This window comes from Lagopus muta, chromosome 3 (genome assembly GCF_023343835.1).
Source record: "Lagopus muta isolate bLagMut1 chromosome 3, bLagMut1 primary, whole genome shotgun sequence".
In the NCBI taxonomy this organism is placed as follows: domain Eukaryota; kingdom Metazoa; phylum Chordata; class Aves; order Galliformes; family Phasianidae; genus Lagopus; species Lagopus muta.
The window spans coordinates 56764492-56776633 of record NC_064435.1 but is presented as its reverse complement, the minus strand read 5'-3'; the positions used below and the strand labels follow the sequence as shown (position 1 = coordinate 56776633).

General features: G+C 35.3%; 1 protein-coding gene across 18 annotated transcripts in view; it reads right to left on the bottom strand.

Moving 5' to 3' along the window:
• The window catches only part of ZNF407 (zinc finger protein 407), a 346606-nt gene that overhangs the window by 293319 nt on the left and 41145 nt on the right, over positions 1 to 12142 (bottom strand). For all 18 annotated transcript variants that reach the window (XM_048940492.1, XM_048940485.1, XM_048940490.1 and 15 more), the window contains one exon: positions 7292 to 7406. In XM_048940492.1, coding sequence (XP_048796449.1) covers positions 7292 to 7406 — 115 coding nt within the window. The remainder of the gene's footprint in view (positions 1 to 7291; positions 7407 to 12142) is intronic.

Genomic DNA, 12142 nt, shown 5'->3' with positions numbered 1-12142 from the left:
ACGGTGACACATTTGAAAAGAGGAAAATGGACACACGAAAAAAAACAGAAGCTCCAGCAGCGCTCAACTCTTTTAGATTGAATTTGGTTAAAATTGAAGGCATTCTAACAGCTTACAATTACATGATATGAAACATACACCTGAGAGTTTTTGATTCTCTTCCTGAACCCTCTAGTTCTAGTGAAGTGGTACTCATGGATAAAGATTAGGTTCAGTTATTTATCATAGAAATTTTAAATAAAGTCACTTAAAGCAGCAGGGAAAAATCACCGTCAAATGAAGAGTTTGATACAAATCTATTTGTTTTAATCATTTATATGCAACAAATCTAAACCTTCTGAATTGTGGATATAAATCCAAACAATGCAACTTGTGCATACCAACAAAACAACATAACCAGTGTCTTAAGCAATGAAACCTTTTCCCCTCTCTGTACCGAACACCCATATTGACAAACTGATGTCTCCATTCATCTCACAGTAACCAAATCCAAGCTAATTTTCTTTTTGCCATCTGCTTCTGCCAGTAGAAGGATATTTTTAATAGTATCTTTCTCAATGCTTGTAGCAGTTCTTCCAAATCGTGGGTTATAATACAGAAGTCCCTTTCAGTAGGTATGCTGGATTTTAGCATTTATGCCCCATTTGCCATTAGTTTGCCATTAGTTACGACTCCTGTCTGCTTGGAACAGGACTCAAGCCCTTCCTGCACGGGCACAGATGGCACTGTCTCTCAAAAGGTATGTGCAGAGTGGGATGCTTCCCCAGGGCGAGCATTCACACTGCTGGACCCCTGAACAGCTGGGAGCAGCACTGCTGGCTGGGCTGGCTCTGAAGCCGTGCTGGGTCATGACCAGCCACAGGCTTCATTCATCCCCTTCCTGGGATGGATCAGCCCCAGGGACCACAAAGCCCTGACACAACTAATGGTATAGAGCTGTGCCCGAGGTCAGATTGGGTATCTGGTAAAGGTTGTTCACCAGAGGATGGTCAAGCACTGGCATAGGCTCCCCAGGGCAGTGGGCACGGCCCCAGACTATCAGAGTTCAAGGAATGTTTGCACTGCATTTGCACACAGGGTTTGAATTTTGGGTGTTCTTGTGTAGAGCCAAGAGTTGGACTCACTGATCCTTGCAGGTCCTTTCCAACTCAGTATGTTATATGGTTCTATGACCCACAAGCATGCACACGCTTCACCCTTTTAGTGCCTAGGGGGAAAACACGTTTTTCACTTTGAAGCTGTTGAGAATTCCAAGTCTTCAGGAATGAGTTGTTTTAATTAGAGGAAAACTAAGAGCATTCCTGAAACACGCAATGTTTTAAATTGCCACAGCCTCTCAAGACGCGAAGGCTTTGCTTTTTAAGATGTCTGCCGTCTAACAGAAACACACGCATCCTGAACATTAGAACAATCTACAATAAAAAATTAAAAATGCATGTCCATAAAAGCACCAGTTACACATACAGCATATATCACAGTCACACCACTGTGTATCTTGATAATTACCATTTGGAAGTGCACTAGAATTAGATTACACGCAGAGGATATTAGTCTGAATCACTAGCAGTATCTCTAATTCAAATACAAATATATACTCTCACAAGTGTGTCCCATACATACCTTTTCTCTTCAGCAAGTATAAGTAAATCATTATTAGAATCTAATTCAGCACGCAAATGGCTACAAACACGTTTTATTAAGTCAGAAAGCTGGCCATGACTGTGCAGTACCATCTGCAGTACCAGGATCCAACAGAAGGGTCTCTGCCCAGGCCCCACTAGAGCCTCCCATTTGCTGCCTTGGCCTCCACCAGCTAGTGGGCAGCCGACCTCCAGGCCATGTCTCACACAACACAGCGTGGTGTCTGTGCCAGCTGTGGAAGGATGCTGGGAGCTTTTCTGAATAAAAATAAATTGCTTCAATTTCAAGCAGTTTTCTTAAAAACTAGAAAGAGAGTACGTGCTGAAGGTCAAGTTTGCAAATCTAATAAAGTGATAGATAACCGAACAAAAATTGGCAAGATAATGTAACACATATGCTATTTCACTCCACAAGCTTCTCTAATATTTTCTTATTAATTTGTTTAAATGCGCATGTGGGTTTGGAAAGCTGTTACATAGGCTGAACTCATCTTCTTTACTAAAGAGTAAACCAACACAAGTGTTCAATTGGAGTATATGACAAAAAGCAGAGAAAGAAACCCTCAGTACCTGGGTCTGGAGCAGTCATTTCACACACACTAATCTTTAATCTGAACAGCTGAACCAAATACATATGATTTGTTTGGGCACATCTGTAGGTATGATGTGTGTAATTAATTGTTCATTCAAAAATGTAATTTCATGATGCATTTGATGATTTATTTATACAACAGTTTCAGTTTTCAGAGCCTACTAAAAATAGTGATTTTAATTTATCCCTGCTGCCTACAATTATCCAGAACCATGTATTTTTAAATATTTCCAGCCTATAAAAATTACTAATTTTTGCCACTTGTGTTTATCTGCATTTAGACTTTGATTTGGATAAATTAAGCTCTCAAGTGTTCCCTGCTTTATGAAACTCTGCATGTTGTACACTTCAACACAAATAAATGACTTCTACCATTAGAGGTTTAAATAATGTAATGTATTTCATGCTCAGCCTGAAGCTGGATTCCAATGAAGTTGCTAATGCACGTAATGATTAAGTGTAACTCAAATACTAACTGTGTTGTTGAAAACATGACAGGCAATAATTTGGTCTATTATATTCTGCCATTTAATTGCCTAGTACAGACATTCTCTGACACGTTATGAAGCAATGATTTACAATTATTCAAGCTGCAAAGGTCAGAAAGTGACATTATAATCATCTACACAGAGATCCCTTCTAATGCACAAAAACTAGGTAATACCACACAAAAATAGTTTTACTAGAGTAGCAACTTTCTATTTAAGATTTCCCAAACTGCGTGAGTATAAATAATTAATTTACATTACAGTACATTAAGGCATCCTTGAAAATATAATGTTTCTCCTGCTCCTACCAATAAATTTATGAATAAGTCTTTTTTGCTTGCTGAAAGCAATCTTAAGAGTGGGCTTTCACTCCAAGTAGCCTGACACTAACAGGCAGAAAATCTAGAAGACTTTAAAAAAACGTAACATAGGAGCACAGCCAACTGTTAGATGCAGCTGGTCAAAACACATCCTTACCTATAAAGCAGGAATATCTGTTAGCCACTATACCTATGTAATATACAGATAAGTATTTTCCTTTAGATGTCCTCCAAGCAACTAGTGTCATTAAAATACTAAGCTGTATACAGATTAAGATCTCCAAACTCATCTTTGCATTAACAGCAAAAGTGAAGTTATTTCCATGCATGAGATGCTGTAACTCTCCTGAAAGCTTGTTTGTACAAGGTTTTTTAAAAACCAAAAAAGGTATTTATTTAGCAGAACACCTTATAACATCTCTGGAATTAATTAGAAAAAGGAGTTTAAAAGCAAAATGAGACTGAGAAGCAAAGAGCTAAAAAGATCAATATTTCTAACCACCAAAACCACTCAAAAGTAACAGACAAAAAAAAAAAAAAAAAGGAAAGAAATCAGGGAGGGAAAAAAAAACAAACCAACAACCATACATTTCCATTTCCACCTTCTCCAGTTTTCCTCATGCATACACAAGTGTTCCTTAAACGACTTGGCTACTATATGTTGAATAAACTTAATTAAGATGCTACTACAAATGTCTTCCCAATTTTTAGGAAGGTCGTAAGAAATGTTTTGTGTGCTTTAAATACTGACAATTTTCTTCAGTAGATTTTTAAAGAAGTCACAAAGGAAAGGGGGGAAAAAACTGAAAGAAGCAGTCATTATGAAACATGTAACTACAACCCCAAAATTCTGTTTCTGAAAGCAAAGGTGAGAAAAAGAAAAGGCAATGGAATAGTAGATGCATTTTTAAATCAAACATCACCTATAAATTCTGTTCAAAACCTCAAGTGCAGAACAATGCATTTTTTTATGTCCCTCCTGAGGCATAAGATTTGAAAAGTGCAAGATAAGCCTGCTCACTGCATTCCACCAGGCAAATGAAACAGAAATTTTAAATGCTGTTCAACCAAAATTTGTTCATCTGCTCAGGGTGGCTGCCAAATTCAGAACAAGACTTACAAAAAATTAAATTCAAACGCGCAGCAGTTTGCTACACACAGAAGGCAACAGATACTACCTCTGAAATAAGGGGGTATATTTTACAGCCATGGGTATGGAAAAGAAAATTAATGCACATCTGCGATAAGGCAAATGAGTAGCAGACGTTTTTTTCCAAATGTTAAAACATTACTGGTGTCCAATTTCTGTATCACGTAGTTTCTGCTCTGCAGATGAAGAAAAACAAACCCTGAACTTCAATTAAAAAAAAAAAAACCACCAAAATCACACTGTTTTTCAGGAACTGAGTGAAATGTACTTTGTATGTACTTGTGTGTACTTCGTATCATGCAAATATAAGGAGCATTTGGAAAATTTAGATAGAATCTTCCCCCAACCAGATTTATTTTTTAGGCAAAAATTATCTGGGAATTTTTGAAGAAGTCCTGTACTGAGACCTATGAAACCACAGTGTTGCACTGACATTTCACCTTTAAAAAGTGTGCAGGAAGATTCAAAAGCTTTTGAAACACAATTTATCTTCGCAACCAGCACAAGGGCTTATTACTATGAATCTAAAAGTCAGAGGATAGAATATTAACTACTGCAGAAAAGAAAACATAGTGCAGGACCTTCTGTTTGTGACAAAATTACAGAGTTAATGTTCCTGAAAGATCACTTCACCTTTTAAAGCATGATTTTTAAAAAGGTAAAATTTATAGCAATTAAAGCTAATGAAGAAATGCAGCATGAGCTGCTTATGTTCAGGAACTAATAGGTCCACTGAGCATTTCTAAGATTATTTAGCCATCAATGATAATGAATTGACATTGTCAGTGGTGTTAATGTACCAATGCTCTATAGTGCCACTAATCCGATAGCCAATCCTAGCTTTTTTTTTTTTTTTTTTTAATTAATGTTGCCACTTTATGTTTTTTAAACTACACACTGCCTGATCCTCTCAATTAAAACAGCAGAAACACAGCACAGGCTGTTACACTCTTTTCTCTTCTTTCACATTTAAGGATAGCATGGTCATCATTTGGACTACAAGTTAAAACTGTCCTGCTCATTCCTACTTCCTCAAATCCTGCTGAATTCTTCAGGACTGTTAGCGACAGTATAAAAATGTCTTTTCCAATTAAATCAGTGTTAACGCATAATTCTTAAAATACATTTGTTGTGCACATTAAGTGAAATGAGATGATTATTTGAACAAGTATATGAATCAGATTGTTGTCAGCACAGGATATTGTAATGCATGTCTCTTCAGCCCATTGTTTTGTCATATCTAGCACAGGTGTTGTTGTCCATGTTGTTGTAAATTGATCATACAACAACATACAGGAATGGAAAATAAGTACCTGTTTGGCTACCAGATATGACATATCAGCAACATACAGTAAGCAATCAGGTTACCAAAGTCACTAACATTCAAGTCTACTGTTCAAACCATTTGTGTCAGGAACTACAACCAAGCTGTGCGTTTTCTGAGACAAGATTCTAAGAACACTTCAACCCCGAAGGGAAGGAACGAATTTTTGAAAAGTGAGAATCTGTATCGAAGCTCAGCCCGCTTATTTCTTTTTCTTTTCTTTTCTTTCTTTTTTAATATAAGATTCAGTAGCAACTATTTCAAGACTTTTGATTTTGTGTGGATTATTACATGGTTATATAACGTGATTTTTCATTAGACGTTAAAAAGGAATTGAAGAAAGAACCACTGTCAAATTTGTTGACAATTTCTAAAGAAAAGAGCTTAGCCCCACATAAACAGTGAATTTGCAACTGTTAATCATCTTCCATGCCAAATTCTCAGCAATCTATCTAGCAGAGACAGCAAATAAGATTTTTCAAACAACATAAAATAGGCTACTACACATGAAGTTCATTATAAGCATGCTGCAAAATAAAGAGTAGCACAAGTTATTCTACTGTTGATATTCAGTGGACTTAAGAATTAGGCTCATACATTTTAATTTCGTGTTACAAGAAGTCAGCAATTAATTTTTGTAAGTGAGTAAAAACATCCAAAGTATCTCATAATGCAGCATGCAAAATTATTTGAAAAACAGAGAGATGAATCAGTGAAAATCACTCAGCTGCATCTTCAGCTGAAGATTCACTTGTCCTTTAAAATGTGTAACTCACTTTGTCCTGCAGTGGATCAGTATACTAAGACTAAAAAAAAAATCCTTCCTGCTTAATATTATCCCTAACATCACACCACACCACTCATGTGTGCACTGCATCATTTAATTGAACCTGTGCCGTTCTACACATTAACCATAAGACTGCTATAGCAGGTTACATAGGTTTGAGTAAAGTGTTTTTATATGATGCATATATTAGTTAATTTCTCTAGCATAATAACATTAAAATATATTTTTAATCAGAAGTAGGGTATTAAAATCCAACTTTGAATGTCCTATGATGTACCATGTATGCCATGGCATTTTAAAACCTTTTAAACATTTCTGCTAAATTAATTAGTTTTGCATTAAGGAGTCTCAATGCCTCCTATTAAATGCAACACATTTGAAGGACAATTAAACATTATGAACGATCCTTCTGAGGAAATAACGATTAAATAAAAAAGAAAACCAAGATTTTTTTGGTAGCAAACAAGAACACAAGCATACATAAAAGACTTCAATTTATTTGTAAAGTCTTATGTCTGCAATATTTTAGACGCATTTGTTTGAAAAACCAGCCTTCTGTTTTGTTTTCGTAAAGAATGAGAACCCTAATGGAGTCCAGAAATCTGTTAATGGTACTAAAATTATAACAGGATAGCAAAAGAAAAAACCCCACACACTAAAGTCTATATTATATATTTTTTATGTCTTTAAATGGAATTTACAGTTCTCCCTGGCAATGTGAATGAACATCCTATAATTTAGTCAATTTACAGATTACAGGTTCAAATTGACCTTGTAGCCCATAAAATTGCTCATCTTCAGTGCAGGATTAGAAGTGGGAAAAGAATGTCATAACTGTATTTAAGGAATTTACCATAACAATGGAAAGGAGGATATGCATGCATAATTTTAGCCACTCTTGCTCACATCACAGTTTTCAATTCTGAAACAATGCATATCCTGCACTCTTCTCCTGGTTAACCATGGTGGAAACCGTTTCAATTTACTCACCCACAGACATGACACTTGTATTCCCTCATCCCAAGGTGCCTCTTGACATGGTTTCTGGCATCTCCGAGCTGAGCTGTTGCAAAGTGGCATATCTTGCACTTGAATGGCTTTGATCCTAAGTAAAATTTAGCATAAGATATGAGTTGAATTAGAATAATATATCACCCACGGTTAAAGAAATAAAAATTCCTGAGAAAAAATAACCTTTAAAAAAGCCTATCCCACATTTAACCTGTTTCAGATTATTGCCTAACAAAAAAAGCATCTTGCACATAAATTTATAACTCCCAGGACACAGATGGTATATACTATACAGTACTCATTAGTTTCCTTAGATTCAGGACTAAGGAAACTACTCTCTTAACTATTGAAAATCATTCACTCTTTTTTTTTTTCTTTTTTTTTAAACCAAAAATATTAAAATAAAGGAGATAGCCCTTCAGCAAGACGACAAAAGTCGTTTTATACTATTTCCAAATGCTGAAACTCACGTAATGGTCTAAAAGTGCTTTGATATTGGTGTAAACTGAAAATGTAATTTTTTTTAAGCAAGTATATTTAAAGTAAAGTAATTTTGCAAGTCTTCCGACACCGAATAGATTTTACATTAGCATTGGTATTTCAGATTTGTTCTGTCACACACAGAAAATGATTCATCACCTAGCCATTGTAATGACATGCAATGTATGAATATACAGTGGATAAAATATTATGCCTTTATGACTGTTTTATGGTCAAGAATTTATGATTATTCTGCAAACCAGAAGTATTGACATTTTGGCTATTATTTATTTCAAGAACAAACTTTAATATTAAATGTCTACTGCAGAACTCCAGAATTATTTCTCCAAGGAAAAAGTACCAGCCTATTTCTCGTATCACAGCAGTGCAGCAAAAAAGTCAAATTGTTTGTCCGTCTGAATTAACAGGGATCCTCTCTGGACTACAGAATTATTATTTATTTTTTTTTTAATTGAAATAGCTGAATTGGGCACTTGTCAGTCTCTGTGTTACAAAGCAGTTACACTACTCCCAAGAATGTGTGCATATACTAAAGTATGCCATTGCACTTTCCAATTTTCTGACCACTAAATCCTTAAACCAATAAATTAAAATCACAGAACTGCCATTAAAAGTAAGTACAATATGGTCAGAGATTCTCCATATTACATTTAGTATATGTTTTGTGAAGTACTTCTTCCAATACAGTTAAGCATAATATGAAATATGTGTTCTTTAATAAATATACATAAAGAGCTCTGATAAGAAAAATGTTACACTATATCATACTTGATCAATGAACCTTTTTGCTTTGCCCTTGAAACAGAATCTCCTCAAAGAATCCATTGGTGAAATCGAGGATCTTAGTAAAAAATTTTAGAGTCTTAAATTTCAATTTAATTCCCAAAAGCTGACGAAAAATGAAGCATTTAATTTTAATCTTCTAACTGAAATAAAAAAGTCAACAGTACTAAGCGCGGGCAGACAAGGTTGAATATTTCACAGTTCAATGACAATGAAGCCAGATCTCTTAATACTTCCATTTCTACTGTTGGAAGTAGATGTAAAATATATTTAGCACCTGAATGGTTATATCTAGTCAGCTTTATATGTTTAAATGTCAAAAGCAGGTTGAGGCTGGAGCTAACAGCAATCACATTCTATCAATCACACCGAAAAACCCCAGTTTATTTAAATGATCCTGATAAAACTAAATTAATCATTAATTTGGTGACATTTCAAATCAACACTGTGTTCTATAAAGAGGCCCATGCAAATAAAAAAGCCTATCATTGCATTAAATAGAGGAGTATTAAAAGTTGATGTTTTAACTTATGATCTCAGAGACTAATTTCACAATTAATAATTTCAAGACCACGGTCAGAGAGGATTTTTTTTTAATCTATAGGTGTTTATATTGCTGTTTTCTATCATGGAATTCAAATACCAAGTGGATTCAATCCTGTGTTCCTTTAGTTTCTCTCCTACTGATTAAATTGTAAATTCGTTCCTCATTCTGTTACTGCAGGTGTCCCACAGGGCTTCCATACAAGACCTTTGCTGTTTTCCATTTACATGACTCCTTTGTGAAAAACTGTAGTTCAGGCCAATCGTAGCTCTAGTGTGCTGACAATACATAAATGTATTATTCTGTTGACTGCTCTCACCCAAAAATCACTGAGGCCTTGAGGTTTTATTTATTTATTTCCTATATTCAGCGCTGAATATCTGTTAACATCTCCATTTAAACTCCTTGAAAAGCCACTTGCTGACAGGCTACGGTCAGTACTTATCTGCTGAAACAAAAGCAGTGCATCTCCCTCTCAAGTGAAAGGGAGATGCCTTCCCTGATGCCAAATTCTTTCCAATGTTTTTGGATAGAAAAAAAATATACTTACAATGAAGGTATTAGACTAAAAGTTAAACAAATGGTGCAAAAAATCTATATCTAGTCTGAACCTATCAGAAACAATACTGAAGCAATTAACCATTTCTTAGCCATATTTACCACAAACTTCAGCGGTTCTCATCTACTGTGTTAACGTGACATCAGCTTCACATTTGGCTTTTAGTTCACTGAGACAAATACTTTTGACGTAGCATCTTTCCAACCAAATGACTCGAGTAAACAAATAAATAAATGAAAAACCACAGAATTAATCTACCCACAAGTTACATCATGGAAACAGTGTAAATTTTCCATGGGTAGCACTGACATGCCTCTGAACTAAAGAACTGAGGGAAAAAAGTTGAAAATAGACTAAATTTCTTAAATCATGCAGTTGTTTTACAGAGATGACTGTAGTTAATAATCCTAATCTTACATTAACACAAAAGATACTCAAAACAAAAAAATCTTTGCCCGTTCTAAGCCAACATCATGTCTATCTGGAGGCACAACTGTGCTTTCACCTCAGGCTCAATGCAAAGTAAGCGGAGCCACATGAAACACCGTTATACCATTCCATACTTTATTTAGGGTAGGGGTAGTAAGATACCACATTTACTTTGGGCAAATCTTCCCTTAATTGAGAAACGTGATGAGAAACGAAACAAAGATGATATGGTTGCAGGTGATTTTTCCTCACATGTTGACTGTTAATTAAGTTTATGGGACCTGCATCAATTGAAAACTAAAAAGTCTTCCACCTCTGCTACTCCCTGTATTTGTCTTTACACTTCCTCATTTTCACTTGTCAACACGTGATGGACTTGCTTGTTATCTCCTCTCCAGCAAAGCTTTCTTTTCATTTGCAATGTGAAAATCTCTTAGATTATTTAACAGTATTTTGAAACGATATTTTTCTATTAATGGAAATCATTAGTTTTGTCTGTCTACGACTTTCCTTCTTCCTTACTCCCCTAACTATCACCAATTACTCAAAATTGAGCTAGATAAAGTTAGACACACATACATGTATCTACATATCAATCCATATATGCAGAAAAATATATGCACATCTGCTTACAGAAGAAATATTTAGAAAAAGCACACAATCGGAACAATAGATGGGAAAATAACTGTAGCTTTCCCCTTGTTATGCACCTGATGTTACCTTGCAACAGATGAGAGGGGCCAGAAATAATGCACTTTGCCTCACTAACAGTATAAGCCAGTGGCTATACAATTGGTAGTGTGGCTCATTTCCCTCAGCCACCGTTCCCAATAACCCCAAAATGTTTATTCAGCTTCAACTGTCATGATACAGACTGGAAGCAAAGGTTCTGTGAAACACAAGATCACAAATATGATAACGGGGATTGAAAGAGAATTCCTTCTTCCCGTTAGATATTAACAAAAGTCTCTGCATTACTATTTATGTGAAATAAGCATAGCATCAGAAAAGCAATTCATTTAAAGGTGCTGTGAGAAAGAGCCTAGATTAAACTCTTATCTGAAACCCTTCTACAACATCTCCACAAGCACCTCGAAAAATGACTTGCAAAACAAAACGTATTCTTCTACTGCCTTGCATATTTAAGGCCATTCAAAAGCACAATGAAAATATACTTCATGATAAGACCTACAGACCAGATGGTAAAAAGTACACTAACTTTTACTAAATGTTACAATCAATGATGTAACTTATGTAAGTAGGGTTGCTTTGTCATATATTGATAGTTACCTCACTTTCACATCCACATTAACTTGATTTTAAATGCAATTAATACATATAGTCAAGGAAGACTAATGGACTACATTCTGCACTTAACCTGGTGGACATTTTCAAATGGCACAAGTGACCAGTGCAAACCTATTTTGCATTGTAAACGACTAAATAAATCTTAATGGATTAAGAATGATCAGCTATCAACACACAAGGGAAATTAAGTGCTGAAATGCCTACATTGATTATTTTAAATTATTAGCCTTACTCTGTTCTTGAATTTGTATGCTTTTAGTGAGCTTTAACACATTTACAAGACTTATTGACTATAATTACAAGAGAATTCAAGTAATGGACACATCAATTATAAGCAACATGTCTTGACCAGACAGTTGCATAAAGAATTCTAAAGAGAGCTCCATTAGCATCTTCTCCTTTAGTTTTATTCCGTTTTATCTGCCGTAAGAGGGCATATTAAGGGCTTATAAAGCTGCTCTGACCATGTGAGCATGACTGTCCCTCTGAAGACTTAACGCTGCATTCAAAGTTGGATATTGGGTGAAACAAAACAGATAACTACGTTATAGACAGGACAGAAGTAATGCTGGAAGTATTAAGTATGTGAGTTACTGGCATACATGAATGCTGCAGTTAAAGTAAAATACTTTGAAAGGTTTGAAATACAACGTCCATGTTCCCCAAGATTAATTTTAAACTTTATTGTCCAGTCATGCCCTCATTT